The 25,542-nt window shown below is 40.9% G+C and overlaps 1 protein-coding gene and 1 long non-coding RNA gene across 4 annotated transcripts in view; one reads left to right on the plus strand and one right to left on the minus strand.

Annotated features, from left to right (window-relative positions):
* LOC101169160 (SLIT-ROBO Rho GTPase-activating protein 1) overlaps window positions 1-25,542 on the minus strand; it is a 33,882-nt gene that overhangs the window by 3,318 nt on the left and 5,022 nt on the right. For 2 of the 3 annotated variants that reach the window (XM_078942031.1, XM_020714085.3), the window contains exons 2-22: window positions 22,882-23,077; window positions 21,344-21,398; window positions 21,160-21,267; window positions 18,258-18,320; window positions 17,567-17,764; window positions 16,332-16,460; window positions 15,568-15,789; window positions 15,343-15,444; window positions 13,688-13,885; window positions 13,211-13,295; window positions 13,093-13,120; window positions 12,925-12,958; window positions 11,011-11,071; window positions 10,684-10,761; window positions 10,470-10,604; window positions 10,154-10,259; window positions 8,323-8,547; window positions 6,946-7,025; window positions 6,506-6,707; window positions 6,007-6,138; window positions 4,233-4,557 (exon numbers count right to left, since the gene is read on the minus strand). In XM_078942031.1, coding sequence (XP_078798157.1) covers window positions 4,233-4,557; window positions 6,007-6,138; window positions 6,506-6,707; window positions 6,946-7,025; window positions 8,323-8,547; window positions 10,154-10,259; window positions 10,470-10,604; window positions 10,684-10,761; window positions 11,011-11,071; window positions 12,925-12,958; window positions 13,093-13,120; window positions 13,211-13,295; window positions 13,688-13,885; window positions 15,343-15,444; window positions 15,568-15,789; window positions 16,332-16,460; window positions 17,567-17,764; window positions 18,258-18,320; window positions 21,160-21,267; window positions 21,344-21,398; window positions 22,882-23,024 — 2,709 coding nt within the window. In that variant the 5' untranslated portion in view covers window positions 23,025-23,077. The remainder of the gene's footprint in view (window positions 1-4,232; window positions 4,558-6,006; window positions 6,139-6,505; window positions 6,708-6,945; window positions 7,026-8,322; window positions 8,548-10,153; window positions 10,260-10,469; window positions 10,605-10,683; window positions 10,762-11,010; window positions 11,072-12,924; window positions 12,959-13,092; window positions 13,121-13,210; window positions 13,296-13,687; window positions 13,886-15,342; window positions 15,445-15,567; window positions 15,790-16,331; window positions 16,461-17,566; window positions 17,765-18,257; window positions 18,321-21,159; window positions 21,268-21,343; window positions 21,399-22,881; window positions 23,078-25,542) is intronic. The other variant, XM_020714086.3, reaches the window with a different exon arrangement.
* On the plus strand, window positions 452-25,542 carry LOC110017606 (uncharacterized). Its single transcript, XR_002293044.3, has 3 exons — window positions 452-569; window positions 24,056-24,187; window positions 25,261-25,542. It is a non-coding gene; the product is annotated as an uncharacterized LOC110017606 (long non-coding RNA).

Genomic DNA, 25,542 nt, shown 5'->3' on the forward strand with positions numbered 1-25,542 from the left:
CCATTGAGACGACTGTTGTTGTGAATTTGAGCTATATAAATAAAATTTATTTGAACCATAAGGTAGATAGAATACAAATTAAAAGCTTTGTATACTTCACTTTCTCATTAAATTATTACAACAGTGTCTCCACTAATTAGTGAGATATTTGAAAATCATCTGACTGTTTATTTGTTTAATACGACAGAGCTTTAGGCCCAGTTTACAAAATTCTTTTTTTAATTACGACTTTTAAATTGTAAATTTACGAGAAAGAAAGTCATAACTGTGGGAGTAAACAGTGTTCCATACGCCCCCTCCTTGAGATGAAAAGTCCCGTTTCAACATAAAACTATAAATAGGAATGAAAATAGTCTGTTATATTAGCATTTGGCTAAAAAATCATTCAACTGCACATTTACACAAAATACTAAACCAGTATTTAAAACAGCACCAAAGCAGATGGTAAAGACACACACTTTGGTGTCAACCCCTTTTAAACACCACAGAAGAAGAAGAGGAAAATGGTGGACTCTGCTGCTGAGTTTCTCTTGGAAAAGAAAAAATGATAGTGTTTAAGGCAGTAACAGGTGAGTACAAACACCTGAAAGGTAAGTTCATGCATTTATTTAGCCAAATATTATACAATACATGTTATTTAGCCAGCTCACAGGAAGGCTAGCTGTTAGCTGCTAACATTTTAGCTGCACAGTCAAAAAAACAGATGATTTATATTCCCTTCTTTTCTTGTTGCTCATCTTGGACAGTTTGACTTAAAGGCTGGAAAGTCAGGTAGAAAGAAGAAGCAAATCTGGCTGTTTTAACTGTAAACATTTTAGGCAAACATGTGAATGAATTGGTTTGCTAACATATGTCTGTATAATTAGTGGAAGGGGGAATGTGTTTATTGATGACTTAGTTTCTGTAGTTTGAGCGGTTATAGAAATAAGCAGCAAATACAAGAGTTTTTGAGTAAAACTAGCGACTTGTTTGCTAACTGTTGACTTGTTTGCTAACTGTTGACTTGTTTGCTAACTGTTGACTTGTTTGCTAACTGTTGACTTGTTTGCTAACTGTTGACTTGTTTGCTAACTGTTGACTTGTTTGCTAACTGTTGACCTGTTTGCTAACTGTTGACCCGTATGCTACCTGTTGACCCCTTTGGTAACTATTGACCTGTTTGGTAATAGCTGACTTGTTTGCTAACTGTTGACCCGTTTGGTAACTGTTGACCTGTTTGCTAACTGTTGACCAGGGGGTTATTCCAAAAAGCAAGATTAAACTACCTTGACTTTAACCCTGAACTCTGGCTGAAGTCTGCCTGAATTTACTTACTCTGGGTATGTCGCTTCCAAATGACCGGATATGAGTTAGCGTAATTACGCTCGACTTGGTAACCCTGGGTTAATGCTCGTACAGGGCAAGTCTGATATCTCGAGTCACCATGGAAACGCGTGGAGAACAAAAGAGAGCACTATACTTCAGTGAGACGGAGTTGGAGATTTTAATGACGGCGTATGAAGATTATACGTCCATCAAAAAAGTAATACGACTGCATCATCAGCAAAAGAAAGAGTTTCTGCTTGGAGAAAAATAATGGACAAAGTAAACGCAAGAGTTTCTGATCTTAGATCCAATTACATTGTGATGTTGTTTATACAACTTATAAAACTTAAATGAATTGATTCAATTGGTGACAAGTAATTGAATGAAATTTATTCAACCTAATTTCTTATATCTATCCAACTCAATATTTATTTATACAACTCAAATTTACATAGTTATCTAACTAAATGGCCTATTACTCCAATTGAATTAATTGTTTTTCCATCTTAATTTATTGTATTTCTTGAACTCTCATATGTCTAAGTTAGAGGCTGCAGATTTTCTAATTTTTATAAAATTTAAATAAATGATACAGTGTGGATTTACAATACACACCCTGTATTTAATTACCATGACTCTCACTGTAACTTCAGTTCTTTTACCATACTGTTGCACTAGTGTTGCTAAATAACCACATCATCCTCTCCCTCCCTCTCACTCATGGTGCATAAAGCATTAAACATAACAGGGTAAAATAACTCGGCAAAACACAGTAAAACACCTACAACTAAACATATTTAGACAAAAACCTACACTTGTACCCAAATCTGTCCAGACAGGCAAAGGCAATGGTATCCCACAATTCCTTGCGCTGCCAATCTAACAGCAGCACCAAAGTTACACCTACTTAATTGAATTAATTTGAATGAAAATAAAATAAATGTATGATAACTACATGTTATTTTTAAGTTGACTGAACTCAAAAAAATGATTTATATAAACTGAAGCAAATCATTAAGTTAGATCAATGTAAAAAGTTTATCTTTCCAACATCCATATGTGGTCTTATCACCCTCTCATGGTGGAAAAAGTATTATCTGAGCTTCTTCATCCAATAATTATCTTCAAATGGACACGCCATGCTCCTTCACCTCTCTGAAAACAAACTAACTTTTAACTAAATCTGCTCCAGACCAGATTATGTTCAGAGCATGAGTTTCTATGGTAACTTGACATACCCTGAATCATACCTCCGTTTTTGGAACCGAAAGCTGAGGTTATCCGCTTCCTTAGCCTCAAACTTACCGTGGTAACTCGCATAACCTGCTTTTTGGAATACCCCCTGTTTGCTAACTGTTGACTTGTTTGCAAACTGTTGACTTATTTGCAAACTGTTGACTTGTTTGCTAATCCCTATACCTATTGGTACCTGTTGACCCGTTTGGTAACTATTGACCTGTTTGGTAACTGTTGACAAGTTTGCTAACTGTTGACCTGTTTGCTAATCCTTGACCCTATTGCTAAATGTTGACCTAGTTGCTAGCTGTTGACAAGTTTGCCAACTGTTGAACTGTTTGCTAACTGTTGACTTGTTTGCTAACTGTTCACTTGTTTGCTAACTGTTGACTTGTATGCTAACTGTTGACCTGTTTGCTAACTGTTGACCTGTTTGCTAATCCTTGACCCTATTGGTAACTGTTGACCCGTTTGCTAACTGTTGACCCGTTTGCTAATTGTTGACCCGTTTGCTAACTGTTGACCCGTTTGCTAATTGTTGACCCGTTTGCTAACTGTTGACCCGTTTGCTAACTGTTTACTTGTTTGCTAACTGTTGACCAGTTTGTTAATCCTTGACCCTACTGGTAAATGTTGACCTGTTTGCTAACTGTTTACTTGTTTGCTAACTGTTGACCAGTTTGCTAACTGTTGACCCGTTGGCTCATTGTTGACCTTTTTGCTAACTGTTGACCCGTTTGCTAACTATTGACCCGATTGGTGACTGTTGACCCGTTTGCTAACTGTTGACCCGATTGCTGACTGTTGACCCGTTTGCTAACTGTTGACCCATATGCTTCATTATTCATTTACTCCTCATTCACACTTGTTGGTAACTACTGATGTAGACTGACAGAGGCGTGGCATTGACAGAGGGGGAAGACTATCCAATGCCCCAGATCTTAATGCAATTTAGACACATGCTCACTACGATTCATCATCCATTTGCCATGTAAAAATCTGATAAAAATGAACATTTGACAAAGTTTCTTTATGAATCCACTGTGTTCTGATTATGAAAATTTGATCATTTATAAAAACTAAATCTAGTGGGCATTAATGTACACAGACAATCTGTATTTGATGCAGAGGTAGAGCGGTCGACCTCTGATTGAATAGATGGCAGGTTCGACTCGTGCCTTGCCTCCCCATAAGTCAAATTGTCCTTGGTGCCAGTGTTTGGTAGTGGAGCCGCCATACGTGTGTGATTGGAATTGTGATTGTAAAGCAACTTGAGCCTTCACAGAGGGTAAAAAGCGCTATGCAAGTATACGCCTTTTACCATTTGAGGTGTGCTAATAGATTTGGAAAACATCTGAAGTGTCCGCTGAACGCTAGTGTTTGAACGGTTTTCTGCGGTGGAGCAGTGTTTACAATGTTTACACGTTATTATCTAAAGCTATTTACTTGCTGTTAATCCTTGCTGCTCCTTTTCAGCACGTTTAGTTTAAAATATTTTCATTCTCTAAATTAAATGTTTGTGAGAAAGTCTGATCCACATGATCAACACCACAGGTCAGACTCCGGGCCTCGAGAGTCGGTGTCCTTCATGTTTTCCAAATAACCTGCCAATCAGCAGCAGGTAAGGCGCCGCCCCTGAGACCCGGAGTCTGACACCCCGATCAACACCGTCCACGTGTACATCTGTGTACCTGAGCCAGGGCATCGGGGTCCATCGCTCTTGATCTAAGAGAGTCGCTGAAGCCATGCTGCCCGCTGCAGGAGCGCCGAATGGGCGTGTCTTCCGGCTTCCTGAACGAATCGTGTCGGCTCACCGTCATGGTCACTGCGGCAGAGCGGCGCCGGCGCTCTGGGCTGTCGAGGGGCGGGGTCATGCCCTGACTCCTTCCCAGCAGCAGCTCTCTGGGGCTGAAGTGACCTGTCACCGGGGGAGAACTCCGCTCCATCACCCCGCCGTTGTCGTTGGAGCGGCAGAGAGGGCGGCGGAACAGACCGTCGGTTCGCTTCCTCCTATGACTGTCGACGGAAAATCAAATCAAGGTTATTTCAAAAATTATGTCATACACTGGTCATTGTTTTTATATGAGAGAAATGCTCCTATCTAACATCAGATGAAAATGATTTGACCTTTAATCAAAATCTTTCAAGACATTTTCTAATGTAAACATTTTCTGGATATTTGATTAAATCTAGATCTGGGTGATGTACCCCCGCCCTACTTAAATCACAATATTATATCGGGCAGCTCAAACACCAAAACTCAAGAGATGACGGATGGCCGCCTCAGTAAAACCTTTATATGAATAATAATTGATATTTACAAGCAAACTGCTGATAGTTTGGATAGTGGTTGTCATGGCAGCAGGTTTCACAGAAATGCTTTAACTGCAGCAGATTTGGAAGTTTTTAGCCCAAGAGAAAAACTCTAAAAATGGTGTTCTAAGAAACCTCGTCTGGAAGGAGGTGTGTTTGAATATCTGTGGTTCTGTGATCCACACATGGTCCTTCACCGAGCAACCTGTTCTGATCCTGGTGACACATCAGGCTGAGATGATCCTCCTCCACGTTCATTCATATTCTACACCCATCAATCCAATAAATAATAATAAATAATGGAATCAAACTTTCTTAGAAATTTTCAACATCATTTCTCCCAAACTACTGATTGATTCTCTTAAAGTTTGATTTCTTTAATGGTTTTCGCTAAATGTTACAAATATTTTGCTACATTTGTAACATTTTATTACATTTAGCTTTATTTTAGATTTTCTTTTTAAATATTTTGCCAAATTGTATGACATTTTGTCACATTTTACTACAGTTTTCTTCATTTTACAGCAGTTCATTAATAAGGTTTCTTTTTAGATAGAAAACTGCTTTTTAGTTCATTTTTAATGTACAAAAATAAACTTACATGTTCTTTTTCTATCATTAGTTATATGATGTATTATTTACCTAAGCAAACTTACATTTAGATTGTAATTTTGATCTCATAAATTGATATTAAATCGCATTAAATTGTGAAAGATGTGCTAATTGAGTGTTTCTGCAGTCATGGCTCTTCTCTGCTTTCAGTTTCCATCAGGTTTTAATCACTCGGTTTCCTCTGGTCTGAGTTTTTGGCCACACAATCACCTTAAGAAGCTAAACTTGAGATTAATCCGACCTCTAATCAGTCCGTTGTTAGCTTCACAGAGATAAATCCAGAACAACGATCAGGAGGTTTTGGTTTGGTAAATTATGTTGCAGCAAAACGTCTTGGTGACGAATCTGTTTGTGAAATTGGAGCCACGTTTGTGAGGAATGTGCATCTGTGGGCTGCTGCTGCTGCTGTCCAGGCATGATGGACAGCAGGAGGAGTCTGCAGATGCTGCTCCCTGGAGAGCCAGATGTGATCCCAGACTGAATTTGGCACAGAGACAGTGCTTCCTCTCATGATGGGGGAACTCTTGCTGCACCACAGACCTGTTGTAGTTGTCTGGCGGTCTGATGTCGGTGGGGGAGCTCAGCTCGCTCCTGGACCTCTTGTCTTCAGTGCTGCTGCTCCCCCCATCACTGTCAGCCTTCTGACTGAGCGTGTCGGACATGGAGTCGGTCCTGAGGAGACAAACCTCAGTGTGACTGCTGAGCTCCCAGAGGGAGGACGAACTCTGTTCAGATCCATCACTGCAGATCATCAATATGTAAAACAGCTGGATCACTGGATTAGCTCCATTCAGGACCTCCATTTCCTGCTTTTAAATGTTCATTGTTGAACAAACACACACAGTTTAAGATATAATTATGGAGCATGAAAGAAGCAGTTGATCACATTTCATATTCCACAGAAACATCACAGCAAATCCAACACTTCAACCCATTTCTGACCATTTAGTTGTAACCACAGGGACATTTGGAGAAGACATCATTCACATTGCAGCGTTTTCACACCGTGTTGTGTTTTTCATTTTGGACGAGTACAAACCATCTGGGGCTGTGCACTCGCCTGTCCTTCACCACGATGTACTGATGAGGCACCAGGCCACGGCTGCCGTTGTGTCGGCCCTCCCACCAGTCATGTGACGCGCGCTGGAAGAGCTGCAGGGACGCTCCTTTCTTAAAGGAGAGCTCCCGGCCCGAGCGGCCCACATAGTCAAAGCGGGCCACCGCCTCCACTGCCTCGCCCTCTGTTGTAAAAGAGAGGAGGAGGAGGGAGAACCTTAACCTGCCATTCAACACCAAAAGCAAGCCTTTTCTATTAAGTCGGATAAAGAGGTGAATGAGACAAGGCGGGTGGGTGTGGAGAGGGAAGGAGGAAATGTGGTGATGTCTCCATGGTTGCAGTTGCCGTGGCAACGCCTCTCCACCAGGAAGAAGCGCAGCAGGAGAGTGGGCGATTGTGTGAAGGTCGAGGGTCAGTCGTACCCTCATCACTGGTCTGGGTCTCGGTGCCGGCATCAGGTTCGGCCTCCTCCAGAGCTCCTGGCTCGCTGAACGGACTCTCGCTGCAAGAGGAGGAGGAGGAGGGAGTCAGGCAATGAAGCAGAATGTTCATTCAGAACATGAACAAAGACTGAAGGCGGCGGGAAGACGCTGACAGACACAGCAGTGCCAGGATTTATTCACACCCAGACCTGACGGCTTTTAAACCAGTCACTCATTCATAACACAAATGAACATCGTCTTCTAGCAGTATTGACTCCGCCCTTTGGATAAAAATCATCCCCAACAAAACATTTCTCTTTTTTTTTTAAATCTACTTTTGGGTCCTGTCAACAGAAATATGAGTGAAAAAAACTAAAATCATAAGCATGACCTTCCTATAAGGACACCAAAACGTGACACAATTCTTGAAGTTACTACACTTCACTACATTTACAGCAATATTTAGCAAAAATTTGCAATATTTACTGCAACATTTTACTACATTTTGTTACATTTTACTACATTTTGTTACATTTTACAACATGTTGCAAAAATTAACTACATTTCGTTGCATTTTCCTTTTATCTTACTACATCCTACTGCATTTTACTACGTTTTGTTGACTGCATTGTCTTACATCTTAATACATTTTACTACAGTGTAAATGCTTGCAGACAGAAAAAAACAATTCTAATCAGCAAAAAAACTGAGTTAAGTTCATGGAACAGTAGAAGTTGTACTTAAGTTTCACATTAAATAAACCATGTTTTTGTAGCTTTTAGATAATAAGTAAAACCAATTTTATTTTTATTACCAAATATAGTTATTTGTTAATTGCAGTGCAAAGTTGCCAGAGTTCAAATAGTTGAACTTTTGCAGAGCTTTGCATTGCGTCAAACAGTCAGGGACTCCGCTTTGCCCCTAACGTGTTGATGATGTCATCAGTGGTTGGAGCTCAAAATCAATGGAGGAGAATCTGAGGATTTATCACTGATGTTTTTTCTCCTCCCGAACTCTGATATATTTTTATTGGTACGGAGACAATTGTTAAAAAATGTCTCCGTACCAATAATTCTATTCTTGCTTTTGTTTTTCCCTCCTCGGACTGATGTGGGACAGCAAGTCGTCAAACTGCGTCACAGAGAGACTGAAGTGCCGCTGAAAGCGTCTGTCCTTCAGATGCCGGTCCTGCAGTAGATGGTAAACATCGCCGTACTGGGAGAATCTCTGAATGATGTCATGAATCCAGACATGAGACGAGACTACCAATGCTTTAGTATAGCTCTTCAAAATGAATAAACCTGATCTGTCATCAATGTATCAATGATAGCTCCTCCAACATGTGGCGTATAGTGTCAGGTTTATGAACAGACCTACCAGTACTGGTCTCCGGTCATACATTTCTCATAAACAGGGCCTGGTAGCTCCTTGGTCTGCGGGAAGATGTTGTCATGGTGCAGGATGACCGTTTTGATGACCTCGTTAACGTGCGCCTGACAGGCCACCTGGTCCAGGGTGTCCGGTGTCGGCAGGAGGGTGGGGCCAAAAACTATGGCCAGGTTTCCGGCATCCATCATGTTCTCATCACTGTATTGGGACAGACTGTAGAAAAGAGGATACAGCGCCAAAACGCTACTTTCACTAAACCATCATTGGGGAAAAAACCCTACAACCCAGGCAATACATTTTATAAGCAACGAAAGTATTTGGATATGTTCATATGCCGTGTAGTTTCCATGGCAACTATTACCCACTGGTAAATCATCTATCCTACAAATAACTTCAATAATTTATGTGAAGCTGCCATAGAAACCATTCTGAGTGAGGAGATTTTTTGTAACTCTTGGACATCTGAGGTAGAAGCTTGTCTGATCAAGATGGTAAAAGTTTCAATCCATGTTCTGAAAGCAGGCATTTATATTAGAAGTATTATGATGTACAACTGATCTTGGGAGGAGGGGAGTGGGGTGTTATTTAGACTTTGGACTAAGCATTGACTGTATTAGATTAGTGTCCCCTCTGAGTCAGGATATTTTTGCTGTAGCGCAAATTATTCAAGCTATAAACTGGCCAATCAGATACCTCAATTAAAGTAGGTGGTCTCGCGTAGAACGTTTCAAGTGTTTTATTGATGGATTCTCCTGAACCCACTTTCAGTGGCAGGGGTGTGGTCTTCTCAAATGATCACTCCTGATTGGTGGGATTTGTTGCCATGGAAACGTAGATGAAAGAAAAACTTCCAGGTTGAATGAACGTCAAAATGAAAAAAACAAAACAAACCCAGCTGTTCGGACCAATTGCTGCTTACTGACCATTTCTGGTTCCAATATGGCGACGGGTGCATTGCAAAAAAACAGCGAGGGAATAACTTAATTTCGTTGGAACTGGAGGAACGTCTATGGGTAACGTCACACTCACTCGGTCCAGTTCTCTTACACAGTAAATGGGACTAACTCAACTACTGAAGCCATCCTTGACTTTAAGACAGAAAAAGCTTTGCCATAATGGAAGTAAAGCAGCGGTCAGACTGTAAGTATGAGGAACTCAGCTTTGTAGATTTAAGTAGATTTAATTCCACAGCACATTAAAACTTGGTGGATTAACACTTGATTTAGTTTTTGTTTTGTTTTATGCCTGTGGGGATTTTGGTGAAAAATCTGATGGGATCACAGAGATTAGGTTAAAGGCAGCAGGAGTTACCGATTCTGATCTTCTCAGTGGTTTTTGTTCAAAGCTTTCACACCAATATGATGTCTTCAGACGGTTGTCTCTGTGGAGGATTTAGTGCATAATTGCTAAATGTTTGAAATTGTTGTAGTAGCTTTTTGTTGGCCTTAAAGATGAAAATGTCTTCACTCTGCTCAGAAGTCCTGGTTTAATAACGTTGTGGCAAAATGAATTTCTTAGCGTTGCTAATAAGCAAACCAATTATTGCGTCTGGTGGATCTCACGCTCATCACACTGCCTGCTCACACCTCCTGCCTCTCCGCCCTGTTCTCTGCTCTCCGTCTATATTTATTTGAGAGGCTGCAAAAACAAAATGAGCTCAGATTTATTATCTCTACAAGTGTGCTCTTCTGTCCCCTCTCAATAATGCTGCTCACACCCATCTTCAGCTTTGAAACCACACGGGAACTCTGGGACAGGAAGGAAAATGGCAAATAATCACCAGATGAGAGCGGCTGGTTTAGTGTGAGAGGATACTCACTGGTTGAGGAAGGCGAACAGGTATCGCATCACCACCAGTGTTGCTCTAGGGACGCCCAGAAGGATTTTTCGGATGCACTGTGCGCGTTCGTACAGGTTCTCTATTCCTGCAGTGAGAAATATGCAAGACGAGGTGATGGTGAGTCACTCAGGTGCCATTACAAGTCTGTAACTCAAGTGACACATCCTGTAAACAACAGCCGACGGCCCAGAAAGGCAGACAGCCCCAAATCCTGCCACAAAAGAGTGATTAAAAAATACTAAGGGGAAACTGGGTTTGTGGGCTGAGGATAGAGAGCTGCTTTGATGACACTCACTGATGCAGGACATGAGGTCATTAAATCTCTCCTTGGGAAACAGAGGGTTCTCCAAACCCCTGAAGTAGAGCTTCAACACCCCAGCCACTGAGTTGATATCATGGTTGCTCTCCTCATCAATCAGCGGGTCATTACCTGGATGAAGCCCAGGAGAGACATCGTCATTCATCAGGTACAGGATGTCAGTCGGGTGTTCGTTGGGTTGACTTCTTACCTCGTTCGAATGAGTTCTTAATGTCGTTAACCTCGACCTGTGACCCTGACACCCGGAAAATTCCCTGATGCTGAAGACCTGTCAGCAGAGACGGAACATTTTTATGTCCTTTAGCAACAACAACTAACTCTACACAAGAGCCAGAGCTTTTGTAGAGTTCAGTAACACAACATCTCCTGGAGAAAATATCGTCAGATTTCCATCCACACCGACTTGTGAGTTTCACAAAGCAATATCCTGCTAGTTTGTAACATCTAATGATTCTATTCTTTCTTTGTTTTCCAAAAACTAAACAATTACACCTCCAAGGTAAAAGGTGACATTTACCATGTAAGTTGATGTATCGAATGCAGCTCTCCACAAGAAGCGGTATGGCTTTGGTTGAGTCCTAAGAAAAAAAGTCAGAGCACCAAATAAGTCTTTCTTTTTTATTTTAAATAAAAATTTCACTTATTGCATTTTAACACGGAGCAAGAACAAGACTTCTCTAAAAGGGAACTAAAACTATTAAACATCATTTAAAGGAAACAATGCTGGTAGAGCAAATATATGAAGGTGTTCAAATGGTAGAAACTTGTCTCTATGCAGATGATATCTAATTCTAATTAAGGAGACACTAATATTTATTAACTAAGAAAGTATCAATTCTTCCAAAAAATGATCTTTTTGTTTAGATTTTTGCCCTGCGGTTAAAAATTAATTCAATTAAAAAAAATTGAAAACTACCCAGATAGAATGCAAAATTAACAAAACATACAAAATATTATGACAAATAATCCTAAAAAGTAGAGGCTTATATGCAAAGCAAGTGATACTGAAATAAAAAATACAAAAATTAAAGAACATTTTATAATTGGATGCCAAAGGTGTAAAAAGGAAAGGACAAAACATAAACGAGTTAAAAAAAAGTCAAAGAAGTATAAACTTAAGGTAACCTAAATACAAAAAAGAAAGGCATAAGTTGACATTAAACACAATATTTTTTTAGTAAGCCGTTTAATAAAACCTTTTTACTTCTATTTTTATTTCTTTGCTCAGTCTGCTTCTGATCATCCACACTTTTATAAATTTTTACACTTTTACAATGCCGTACATGGAATGGCCCTGTCCTAAATCAAAGATCTCATAGTTCCTTACCACCCAAACAGAACACTTCATTCGCAAAATGCAGGACTGCTTGTGGTTCCTAGAATTAGTAAAAGTACGGTTGGAGGTAGAGCGTTTAGCCACCAAGCCCCTGTTTTATGGAATAAACTCCCAGCTCATGGAAGAGAGGCCGACTCAGTTTCTACATTCAAAGTTAGACTGAAAACATTCCTCTTTGGACAGGATTATTATCAGACTACCTAGTATTCAAAGAATATTTAACTTAACGTTAATGTGTTTAAATTAAACCTAATAACAATAACTATTTGTTGTTAGTAGGCTGCTAGAAGTTGAAGCTGGGGTAACTATGGTGCACTGGGGTTCTGTCCTCTTTTCTCTTCTACTTCTACCCTTCCTCTCTTCTCTATTCTTGATCATTATTCATCATTTAGTTCTCCATGCCTCTGTTTGGTGCAGTGATTCATGTATTGTCCCTCTTTTCCTCTCCCCTCCTGGGGAGTGGGAGTGCTTCCAGACTCCTGTTGGCTCATCCGTGCTCCTGTACCTGAGCGTGTACCTCGTTTCTGGCTCGCCTCTACTACTGCTCCTACACCTGGCTGTGGATCCTGTCTCCTGCTCGTCTCGCGCCCCCACCCGTCCCCCAACTCCATCTGGATGAAGCTCGTCTGCTGGACTTTAAACATGTAGTTGTAGAGTTAGATAAGTTAATTCTTCTCTAAGAGTTCTGGTAAATCGCCTGTCCGTCCTGGGGGAGGATCACTTCATGTGGACACCCCTGAGGTTTCTTCTTTCTTTCCGGAATCTGTTTTTTTAGGAGTTTTTCCTTGGCGCCAAAGAGGGTCAAAGGGCAGGGATGCCAGTTTAGTTTAGTCTGTTTAGTTCAAGTTTAGTATTATCCTATTGAATTCTATGCATCTATGATCCTTTTGACTATGTTTACCTTACAATTACCGGTACGAAGACCACTGAGACGACTATAGAAATAAAATTGAATTGAATGCATATAATACAAAAAAGATAAACTCACCAACTAAAGTAAAGTTACTGACACTGGCTAAACGTAATGATTGATGACGACATTTCTGACACCAACAGCACAAACACAAAAACTCTGCAGCCACACTGAAACTCTACCTGGTGCTTGCTATGGGAGTTCTTCCGCCCACGACTGTGAGGAGCAGAGGAAGGAGAGACAATGTAAGAGGAGCGCTTCAGCTTGACAGAGTGTAATCTAATAATGTGGGAGGAGACGTAAGACATCATTTGTGTAAAATGGAAATGTGCACTGAGAGGAGTTCTTACCTTGTAGTTAGCAGTTCAGATTTATAACCTGCATAATAAAAAAACACGAGAAGGTATGAAGTTGCAGAATGAACCTGGAAGAAGCAGAGCTTTGAGTTTGGGTGTCTGTCAGTCTTACCCTCCGCTAAGGCCTTCTTTAAGGTGTCGTGTTTGGCCTGGAGTTTGGAGATGAGATTACTTCCCTCCAGATACTCGCGAAACTTCTGAGGATTGAACAAACCAGCAGATGCCAGACTTAAAGATCATCTAAATCTGAGCCCTGAGGGTTTTTATCTGTTACCACAGGTTATTTGTTGAATATAGTAGGGGAATAATTGTTCTTTTCCCTCTTAAATTGTCGGTCCAGCTGTTCTTTTAGCCTCACATCTTGTTTTCTTAAACGATCCAGTACAGTTTCAACGATTAGTGATTTTCTGGACTGTCCTGGTTCTGACCAGCCTATAGTTTTATTCATCTCATTTGTTTGCTGCAGTTTTGTGATCTTAGAAGATGGGTTAATGCAACCAAACCAGTCTTAAATAATGATCATAATAAATGTAGACAGGAATGTTCGGATCTTAAGGAGTTTGAAGATGAAGCCCAGCAGTTCACTCACATTGAAGTAGAAGAGCTCCGTCTCCTGCTGGTTGGCCCGTCTCTTGGCCAGACTCGGTTTGTTCAAGTAGCCGTCCGACACGCTGGACTTAACGGACTCGGAGGACGGGCTGTGGGTGAAGCTTTGAGAGACGTCGCAGTCATCCAGTACTGTCATGTCCTGGAGGGTGGCGAGGGTCGCTCCCCAGGTCTTCTTCACCTGAACAGAAAATGTGCAGAAAAAGTCATTGTTCACTGTCAACTTCATTACTAAGCTAAATTTGAGCCGAGTCATATCAAATTGACTTTGGTAGAGGAGAAAAAAAACAAACTGAAGAAGATTCTTGATGACAAACAAAACGATTCAAATCTACTAGAAGTCCAGTTGACAAGATGAAGCTAAAAAAAAACTACATCTGGACGACGGAGAGCTTTCATCCACCACAAAGCTGAGACTTTTTACATTTCTTACAAGTCAAATTTTGAGTCTCTGGCTACATCCAAGTCATGTTTACAAAAGTCCCAAAGCACAAGTCCAAGTGTAAAGTTAATGTTTTAAGCTACAGTGTAAGTTCCAGTTCTTGAGGCTTGAGTCCTGTTTTAGAGTCATACCTCCAAACCAAGTTACAATTCTGTAATTACAAGTCCAAGTGAACTTTCATTAACAAAGTAGGAAGGCTCAAATCCTGGTCTTGCTTGGAGTCTAGTCATCTAAATATCAAATACAGAGAAATCCTAAGACAGAAATCCTTTTTAGCTAATTTGGCTTTAAGTCCTAGAGGGGCAAGTCCTTCAAGACAAGGGTTTCAGTTCTTTGAACTGGAGTCCAAGTCAAGTCCGGGGATCATACGTCCCCCATCACGAGTCTCTGCTCAAAAATCAAAGTCACGTTTTGAGACTCAAACCAGAAATGTCCACAGGAATGTTTTGTCTTCCTGGTCCTTGAGATCTTTCACTCTACTTGTGTTCTAACTATCAGTTCTTGTTACCAATTAGCGAAACCCGGTGAAAAGTTTTTAAAAATTTAATACAGCCTCACATGCATGTGACTAAGGCTTTAAATTCTGACCTATTCAAACGTACCCGACTCTGCCATCCAGCAATGCAGAATTCCAGATGTAGCTCTGCTCTTTGCTGGCTCATCATAAACGCATTAATAAATCTCAATTCATGAATTATAAATGATAATTGTTTAAGCGTTTCTGGTGGCGTGCACCCGACGCCCCTCTTTTTATGTGCCGCATAAGCGGTGCTGGCATTTACAGTAGGGAGAACGCATGCAGCATGCTTTTATTTTCCTTTTATAAGCCAGCCGTGCTGTGAGCTGCTGAGACATGAACCTTGTGAATGGTGAATCCTGTACGCCGAGTGAGCAGCTCCCCTTTGTGCTCCAGCGCCAAGCCCTTCTCAGACGGCCCACCTCTTTTAGAACCTACATCTGCTACATTGTTCTCTCATTAAAACTGTATACATTACCACACCTGCTATTACTTAAACATCAGAAAACCAGCTGCTTGATGGATCTCTGAGAGTTTGTGAGATGATTGAAAAATCAGTTAAGCACCTTCTGGACAAATCTATGTGGCGCTCACCCAAGGGTTAAAAGTTTGATCTAAAAATCTTAACAGCAGGAAAATCTTAAGGCCTAATTTAAAATCTATGGAGCTTGTGTCTGACCTCCTCGTTTTCGATCTTCAGGGATGCCAGGCGGGTCTGGAGCTGAGTGAGGCGGAGGGTGAGCTCAGCCTGGACCTGAGGCTGGGAAGCAATCTGGGTCACCTGACAGAACATTAGACCGGAGCAAACATTACCTTCTCATTTATTAGATCATCATATAGTCATAGTGTGGGTGAGAAAATGATGTGTCTGAATGCTTGATGTGGGAATCGAACTCGTACTGACCGTGTCGCCCATGTGGGCCTGGAAGCTGAAGCGCTGGGCCGGGCAGAATGTGGTGGGGTACAGCCCCAACAGACGCTGCCTGTCCCGGGCTGGGTCCAGATTCTCCACGGCCCCCTCCAGCACCTCCAGACCCGCCCTCCTGGAGGCTTCAAGGCTCAGTTCGGCTGATAGGTAGGTCCTCAGAGCCCTGCTTAGACTGGAGTGGTACCCTAAGTCACAGCACTGAGGAACAGAGAGGAAGATGAGGAAATGAAAGCTTTGATCCAGTTGGTGAGAAGCAATGTTGGAAATGTCACTTTAAAAAAGGTATCAATTATATTCAATACTTAACCCAAGAGGTTACCAGAAAAAAAGTAACTATTTTTAAAGAAAAATAAGTTTCTTTGTGTCAAATTTAGATTTTTCTGATCAGTTTTCAGTGGAAAAGTAAATAATAAGTGAAATATTCATGTACTTGTACATAACCTTTAATAGTATACAACTATGTACATATGTTTTTTTGTATATTGGAACATATTTTGCAGAAATCTTGCAAAAAAAAGTCCAAAAAAAAAAAGAATATTTCAAATTTTGATAGGACAAACAAACCGATAAATGGATTCATCAAAGCGTGTTAAATTTTATTTGCTTTGTAGCTTGACTAATCTCCCAATAAGAATTAGGATAAAGCTTTTGGTAAAATATTCTTCAAATCTTCACTTCCTTTCTATCTGCACACATAAAACTCGAATTGAGTTTCCACAGACATCATATCTGATACTCACGTCAATAATGTCAGGCAGATCGTGGATGTAGTATTTGAATACTGAAGCATTAGTGGCTTCCAAGGTCAGCAGATACTCATTTCTGGCCTTTAGAGTCTTCAGTTTGTTCTCTGAGTACTTTGCTTTTCTCTATTGGTGAAAAAAAAACAGACATAAAAAAATATAAATATTGACCGTTAGTTTATCTTTCATCACAGTATGATCTTTTTTATTTTTATTGGATCTGGTCAAGATCTCTGTTTATCCAAACTGATAAATACTACTTTTCACAAATAATATATTTATCTTTTGATCAATAAATTCTATTCATGGAGGATTGAGATAAAATACTCCCCCTGTTCTTTTTGTCTGGGAAAACTTTGGTCAAGTCGTTAGCTTTGCAGATGATCCTCCGTTCTATTCAACGTGTCTGCCACACATTCTGGTTTTGTACCAAAGACCATTTTCATCACAGGAGTTCCACTTTAAACCTAACTTTTCTAGTTGACTTGTTGATCAAAAATTTTCTCCATCAACTTCACCCGTTAAAAGGTAGACCACAATGTAGAACCGTTGACTGTATGAGAACTGGAGCCAGTTAGTATAACGTCACCCATAGAGAATGGTGGATGTCCGGTTCCAACCAAATGAAGTCAATTCAGTCGTCATTTTTGTGTGATGCGTACACCGCCATGTTGAAGCCAGACATCGTCACTAAGCAGTGATTGGCTCGTGTTGGGATGAGTCTACGTTTCTATGACAACCGCTCTTGCTAATTAGGAGGGAGCTTGTTGGAAATCCACACCCCTACCACCTAAAAGTGGTCTACATGGAATCTGTCAAACATTTTAAACACTGGACATAGGTGCCTGCTGGCCCCCACTTCCTTCTATTAAGGCATCTGATTGATTAGTTTATGACTTGAATAACTTGCTCCACAAGAAATAATATCGTTTAAAAAAATGGGGATTATCAAAATTACTCTTTTTTTTAGAGTGAGTAACTGAATAATGCAAGACGTAGATGTGACGCTATCTACTTGCTTTAGGAATACAACTGTTGTAGTCCTAAAAAATTAGCTCAGAAAGGAATAAAAATATCATGAAAAACAGAAAGAATTATATCAAAAAGTTAGAAACACATTTCTCGAAAAAAAAAAATGGTCTTAAAATTCAGTAAAAAAATATCAGGAGAAAGAATAATAGCACAGAAAACATTGAATACAATATGCGTCCACTAGTTGGTGTCTTGTTTACCTTCTCTCTCATCTTCTCCATCTTGCGAGCAGCGTTACGCCTCTGGTGGCGCTCCTCTATTCGCAGGCCGAACACGGGCTCTCCGCCTCCGCCCGTGCCTGACACGCCCTTCACGCGTCCCTCTTGACGCTCCGCCTCCCGCAGCTTGGCCTCCGCGTTGATCATCTCAGCATGGTACATGTGGTAGGTCTTCATCACCTAGGCAGCAGCGGCAGCCCATAATACCACAGTCAGACAAGAGCCTGCAACACTGCAGTCAGCCTCCATGCCGTGTCCTTCTCAAGGTTATCAGGCTCACTTTAATCTGATTTGTTGAGGTTCAGATGAAGAGATATCAGAAACCTCAGCGGTTTCAGATTTGAGGTTCTGTTGCAAACGGTGGATTCTTCTCCAAAAATGTATGTAAATGAAAGCAGCCAAAGACTTCCTCACAACTTGATTTACATTTGGAAACAATCTGTTCTGAGTTAAGAGATTCCGTCTGCCGCTTTTAGAATCTTTTATGCTAGACTTTTTTCCATAAGGACTTGGCAAACGTTTTTAGACCCAAAGAAAGGAGAAAAAGATTCTTTAAAGAGAATTCAAAGTACCTTCAAAATGAGTGACTCTTTGTTTTGACACAAAAGTCATAAAAACCTGCATTGAGATCGAAAATTTTGATCCAAACACTGAAAAGTTGGGTTCCACTTACCGTGTAAAGTTCGTTTAACAGCTTCACAAGGTCCTCCTGAAGCTGAAAGATGATTTCTTTACTCTGAGAGACAAATACAACAGAAATGATTACAATAAGCTAAAGCATTTAGAAACAACAATGTCACATCTAGTTCACCCATTTCATTAACTCCATAAAAAACTATTTTATTAGAATTAATAAAACAAAGTGTCTCTTCACTCGATTGGTTTTTGTCCCAAAAATGTAACACAAGTTTAAAAGCATATAAAGATCACATCTTGTATTTATTTATTCATTTTGTTATTAATAACAAAAGTTTTTGCTCATGTTTATTTATTGTTTAAACAGTGAATTGTTTTGGCTGCCATTAGAACGGTTGTGTTCAACATTAAATAAAGAAATTCAGCCTTTACCTGCAAAAAAAAAAAAGCGATATCGAGCATTTCATCAGAACCTGAAGCCGGCTGTCAGGCACGGCAGTGTGAGAGCGATGATGTGGGCTCGTCTTCACTTACATGAACCGAATCAAACTTTAATCTTCTCAGGTTGGGTTTGTCCAACGTGAAGCTTCATTCAAAGTCATATTTAGTTGATTTTGTCCCAGAAATCCACAGTGATCCAAAAACAAGAGCAGATTTATGACACGACAGCTAAATACAGAAATTGATGTTTGGAGGTGGTGGAAAGTGGTTCCTTGCTATATCTCAGTTCACCTTTCGCTATCTTGGCGTCTCGCTGTAATATTTTGCGACTTTTGCATGTTTTTTTTTTCATTACAGTGCATTGTGTTCTGCGTCCTGATTGGCTGTAGATATTGTCAATCAATCTGATCTGTGCTGTCTCTCCTGGACAGAATGCTTTCAGTTGGCCAAATCTATATAAATCTCTATTTGTTTTCATTCTATAATCCTGGACTTGTTTTTTTTTTTTAACTTTGAGAGTTTAAAGTGTAACAATGTTCATGTCTATCCGATAAAAGTGGATAAAGTGTGTAGTGAGGAGTTTTCCTCTCAAAATACTGTAAAAAATGATGATCAGTTCATGGATTTCATCAATCGCAGATATTTTTTTTTAGAAACTTAACTTGTTTGACAAACGATGGGCATCTTCATAAAAAAAAGACTGTTTTTTTTGTACATTATATTGTTGCTGTAAACATTTGGATTCAGATTACAGTACATTTCGTGTGTTCTAGTTCTCCAACCTAAAGCCCCTGGTCAGTATGAGGATTTAGCTGGAGAATCTCGCCTCTGCTCCTCACTGAAATGTTTTCTTCAAGAGTTGATTTTAATGAAAAGTAAAGTCAGCACTCCCTTGGGCTGCGGCGGCTTGCTGTGGACTTTAACAAATTACACTCACACACAGGCTCAGCCACCTCTAACTTTAGCGGCACCTTCATTATTAATCTCGGTTCCGGCTCGTCTTTTATTCATGGTAGCTAAAGTGCACCGGCCGCCAGCAGCTATAAACAGTAAGATCTCCATCACTTCAGAGGGGCCTCTTAGAAACTCTGCTCTAAAGGGAGGCAGACGGCTGTGTGGCCATGACAACGCCAACAGCCCCGTGGCCATGGCGACGAGTGCAACTGATCTGCTCTCAGTGGGCGTTATGGGAATGGGATTCATTCATCCTGGGATTCCAGTCATTTTAGCATAATGCAATATTGATGCTGCCACATAACTCCTTCCCCAAACCGCTCGGCTTTCTCTGCAGCCGGCAGGTTCAGAGGAGCAGAGCTCGTTTGTTGGCTCCAAACCACTCATCAATAATGTTAGCTTAACTAATCTTTAGAGAAAACATTCAAATCGAAATATTTGCTGGTCTAATCAATACTTTTTCTGAACTTTTCAAAAGAAAAACACCAAATGTATTAAAGTCACTTTACTAGTAAAGTAAAACTAAAAGAATCCAGACTGGATTTTGAAATGTGTCTTTGTAAGACGTAATGCCGGATGGTTACAGGGATAAAGCCCAACGAGGTGTGGATTATCAGTAATTACTGAACTTCACAGAGGTGACAGTTGGTTCTGTGAAGTTTGTTAATTTCTGATAATGCACACCTCGCCGGGCATCATCCCGCTTGTATCATGGTCAAGAAAAATGTATTGAAACATTTTTTGTATTTAAATCTTGTTATTGGGGTCATTGGGTCACTGGAGCCTATCCTAACTAGTGTTGGGCAAAGCCAGGGTACACACCCTGAACAGTTTACCAGTCTCACATTCACGTTCTCAATTCAGTGAGACCAATTAAGCTATGAAATATTGTTTTTTGACTGTGGGAGGAAGCCCGAGTCCCCAGGTTTGGTTTCAATCAAACTTAATGTATAAAGTATTTTAGTACTACAGTAACACTAAGTGCTTTATATAATTAGGACATCAATATGTAAATAAAACACAGTTAATGGCCTCAAGCCCAAAACCAAACATAGTAAAACATAAAACTGCGTATGGTCCTTTAAATTATCCAAGGTCACCTTTCCTTGTCTCACTCTTTCCTGTTTTTTAGTGCTATTCAGCATCCTTTTCCTCTTTTTTTAACAGCGTATTGTGTTCTGCGTCCTGATTGGCTGTAGACTTTGTCAACCAGTCTCCTCTGCGCTGTGTCTCCAGTACAGAATGTGTTCAGTTTGACAAATGTACATGAATCTGGTCTTATTTTTCTATGAACTTCTGAGAGTTTAAGAGAGAAAAGTGTAAAAATCTTCATGTCTGCCTGGGAAAAGTGGATAAGGTTTTTCTGTGTTTGAGGTAAAGCATTTAGCTGTTAGCATTTGCAGCATTTCTTCAGCTGAGGAATTGATTTATCCGGATGTTTCTGAAATAAACAACCCTCCAGAAGTCGGTCCTTCTAAACGGACTTCTGGGTGCTAATGGTAGAAAAGCGCGACACTGACATGAAACCCGGCTGGCAGGCTCACCCTCTTCAGCAGCCGGGCGGAGTCTTCACTTATGTGTGTGAGGCGAGTGATGACGTTGTTCAGGTAGAGGTCGCTGAGGGTGGCATGGTCCTTACTCTCCCTCCTCACCTGAAGAACAAATGAAGGTGTGGTCAATGACACGTATGGATGTTTCATTTTGGGGCTAAAAAAGCTTCTGACTGACCTGGTTTAGCAACAAGTACCAACAGTTGACTGGAGAGAGCAGGTTCTGGTCCTTTCTGCCAAAACAAAGACGTATAGAAAATGCATTCAGTCCTGAGGTTCCACATGTACCCGTATAGGGGGGTTCACCCATGTGGATGCTGGGGGTTTTTGGGTTGTCTGGGTCTCTGGAGGGTCATAGAGAAGAGCGGCTGCATCTTAAGCAGTACAGGTGTGTCTTACAGTTTCCTTCAGCCTCGTACAGCCACCTTAAGGTACGTCATGAAAACGGAACGTACCATTGTTGTGCGTGTGGTAAGTGTGAAGTATTTGTAAGGATAACGGTAGCTACATGAACTTATGTCGTTCAGGTGATGCTGTTGTGCGCTTACGCTACACTCTAGCTGTTAGTAAGATGCGAGTACTGGCTCTTTACTGACCTCATGCAAAGGGTCAACGCACGGGGTGTGCACGTGATATGTGAGTGCCCGTAGGACGTCCACGCAAACTAATCTCCGATTGTCTCATTTACTTATTTATAACCGTCAGAATGACAATGTAAAATGTTACATACGTATTGTTTTTTAGCAGCCTGCTAATTCCTTTAACCTTAGAAAGTATGTTTGGCAAGTTTAGAACTGAACTTTAAAAATACCACAGTGTCAAAACAAAAGTTAAGTTAATCACAATGGTGTAAATGTTCCAAACAAATAAACCCAGAGTGAAATTCTCTGCCTCTGTCTGCATTTATGAGCACAAACAAACAAGAATCTCAGCATAAACTTGATTCCGCTGTCTGTGGGAGGGGCAGAGTTACTGGCAGCAGCGTTTGCTGATTGTTAAGTAAAAATCATAAGAGTCTCACATTGATTTTATTTCTTTTCAATAATTCCTACAATATGTGTAGCTGCATCACTAGCCGTGTCTGAAACGGATTTTCAATTATAGAATCTAAACTGAAACACTTCTACTTACAGAAAAGACAGAGGTTTAGGGGTTGGTTGTGTAGCTGTGGATCGTTACTCGGGTGGATTCAATTCACAAACCAAACCACGATTCTTACCATTAAACTAAATGTATTTGATTAAATGCTATACATTTGTCTTTTTACTGGATGTTTGAACATCAAAATAACACGTATTTAATTATGTATATCTATATTTGGGACAGGAGATCAGAATCAACAAAACATAGCAGATAAAACTCAAATATTTCAAAAATAAATTAATGATTTTTATCACTTTAAACAATGTCAAGGTTTTTATGTCAACTTCCTGGTTAACTCCAGTGGTAAACAAAAGAAGTTTACTAGATTCATAAAGATTGCGAATCAGTGAATCGCAGATATTTGTACTCAAACTTGTGTGAAAATATCAGAGTTTTCTGATACCTGTTACAGCCCTGCTTGGTTGTTTTAAATTAAAAGCCAATGATGTTTAGATGTGAATCAAGAGGGAGGAATTGGTTTAATCTGCGAAGTTAACATTGACTGCTCACACAGCAGTTTACGGCGTTTCCTCCTTAGAAATGATATAATAATAATGAGACAGGTGAACCTACTTGTATTGCTGATGGTCCTTGGTGCTGCGAGTTTTGGCCATGAACCGCTCTGCCAGCTTCTCCAGGTTTCTGGAATATTCCGTTTCAATCTCGGCTTTCTTCCTGAAGAAGTCCTGCAGGTCCTGAAGCAGCTGGACTCGCATCTCCGTCTGCTGCTCCAGACAGCGCTGCTGCTCCACCAGCTGCGTCCGCACATCTGCATGTACACCAACACAACGCCGAGTTACGGGATGGGAAAGTGGACCCCGAGGGTGGCACCTCTGAGAAACCCATAACATCTGAATTTTTTTGAATCCTCCAAAGCAAATGTTGTGTTTTTGTAAGGCAAAATGAAAAGTATCGACTCAACAGTGATGTCAAAAAATATGAAACATCAAACTCTCATCAGTGTCCAAAGAAAAGGACATAATTCTTGTTGGATGGTCACGCCCCTTTCACTACACGGAACCTGTCATTTAAACCTTTTTGAACGTTGGACGTGGGGGTTGATTCTCCTATATTGGTTGGAGCGATCCAGTGTTGGAAACCATCACCTGCCTGGTTTTTGGTGGAAGTTGGACTGCCGTAGTTTCCTTTTATCATCTCCGTTTGTTGCTTTGATGGACAGAATTTGCTGCCAAACAGCCAAAGGGTTTATCTTCAAGGTGGCTGAGCGATCCACCTTTAATTGAAGGGTTGCAGGTTTGGTTCCCTACTTACTCACCTGTGTGTTGAAGTGTCCTTGGGTAAGACACTGACCCCCCCCCCCCCCCCCCCCCCATTGCTCCTGGTGGCTATAACATGGAGCCATGTACAGCAGTAGAGCTGCCATCAGTGTGGGAATACACGAGTGAAGGGAACTGGGACTGGACGGTACTTTGGGCCTTGACCCTTTAACACCAGAGACGCAGACCACGACACCTAAACAACACTCATTCTTTTGACATTGTGTAATTCTTTGACCATTAACACGATCAACATGAATCAGCTGATTCACCAAAATACAACACATTACTAACATACTGTGAAGTATTGCTTAATGGCGTAAAGCGGCTTTTCTCCATGAGTGAATTACATTGATTGAGTTGCAGAGGTTGAATAGTTATGGTTGTAGGGTTAATCAAGGTAGAAAAGCACTATATAAGCACAATATTTACAATGTGAGAGAACCCGAATGTCATCTCGTCTTTTTCAGGCGATGCAGTTCTTTAAACTCGTGACCTCCAGCTCTCTGTGGAGATGGGTTGATGGTTCTGTGTGGCGTCTGCAGAAATGCCAGCTTTGTGACGGTCCAGTGTGGAGAAAAGACAACTGAGATGCTAATCAGGTTTCCTCGCCTCACCTACAGCCATTCTGAATGTTCATTGGATGATGGGTCATTAAGGATTTGTTATTTACAGGTTTAAACAAAAATCAAGGCGTTATTCATTTCCCTTAATAGTGAATTTTCTAGGACACAGTTTCTTTAAAAACGGCAGGAGTTCATGAGAAATTCACCTTTGATTTGTGTGTGGGACTGTTGGCATGGAGTTAGCACGCCCTCTTCTCCTCATCCTTCTGTTTGCACTCTCTCCCCCTGGCTTACAGCCCCTCACACCTACAACCTAACATTACTGCTGCAACAAAAATGGTGAGGAATATCAGATCTATCCATTCCAGCTCAGACGAGGAAAACAAAGGCGTTCGTGGATCTATTTGTCTGTAAGTGGATGATCAGAATGGAGTGGAGCAGCATATTTTCTGCGTCACAAATACGACCAAACGGCTTTTTTTAAATCTCCTGATTCACAACAATTTGAATAAGATAAATATGCAGAAATGCAATTTCAAGCAAGTTAAAAACACCCAAATTGTTTTATAGTGTGGGTCTTTGATGAATAAAGACCCACTTATTTCTGTGTTTTTGCAGCAGAGGCCGGGCGAGCACCACAAACACAGGAACCTCTCTCTCTCTCTCACAGAAAGACACACAGCAATCCCCAGTTAATTCATATAATAATGAATTTAAAGTCGTGGAAAACAACCTTGGACCCTCAGCTTTCCATCTGACAGAATTGGTTTCTCTTTGCATTAATCAATATTAAAATAATGAACAGAATATTAAAAAACCCTGAATTTTAAATAGAATTGGTTCATATAATTAGATTATCCTGCAGCATTTATGTAGATGTGGTTGGATGGTCATTTGCCTCCTATACCATCCCTCCATCCATGTGTAGATGAAGGATGTGTGTTTGTCAGGAGTCACCTTGGACGTTAGAAAGCCTGACTCTGAATCCCTCCTCTGCCTCAGTCGGCGGCTGAAGCCCGGCTGCACGCTCCACTGCTCGCCGTTTCTGCAGCAGAGGCCGGGCGAGCACCACAAACACAGGAACCAATCTTTCTCTCTCTCTCACACAGACAGACACACAGCAATCCCCAGGGACCCCATCCACTCCACTACCTGTTGTCTTGGTAACCACACACTCTGTGTGAACCATGTGATGAGGAAGGTGAGGAGCTGGCATCTGCCGCATCGACTCCCAAACACACGGCGTTCTGTGGGAGCCACGGCGCTCTGAGGAGAACTGCGGCGTCCGCAGAACCGCGCTTCCATTGTTGCTCATGTCTGAGCCTGGCTTTATTGATTGTGACATCACTTTGCCGGTCTTTGCTCACTAAATTAAAATGGCTGCCGTCTCA

The sequence above is a fragment of the Oryzias latipes genome, chromosome 23 (assembly GCF_053564925.1).
Source record: "Oryzias latipes strain Hd-rR chromosome 23, Olatipes_Hd-rR_3.1".
NCBI classification, from domain to species: domain Eukaryota; kingdom Metazoa; phylum Chordata; class Actinopteri; order Beloniformes; family Adrianichthyidae; genus Oryzias; species Oryzias latipes.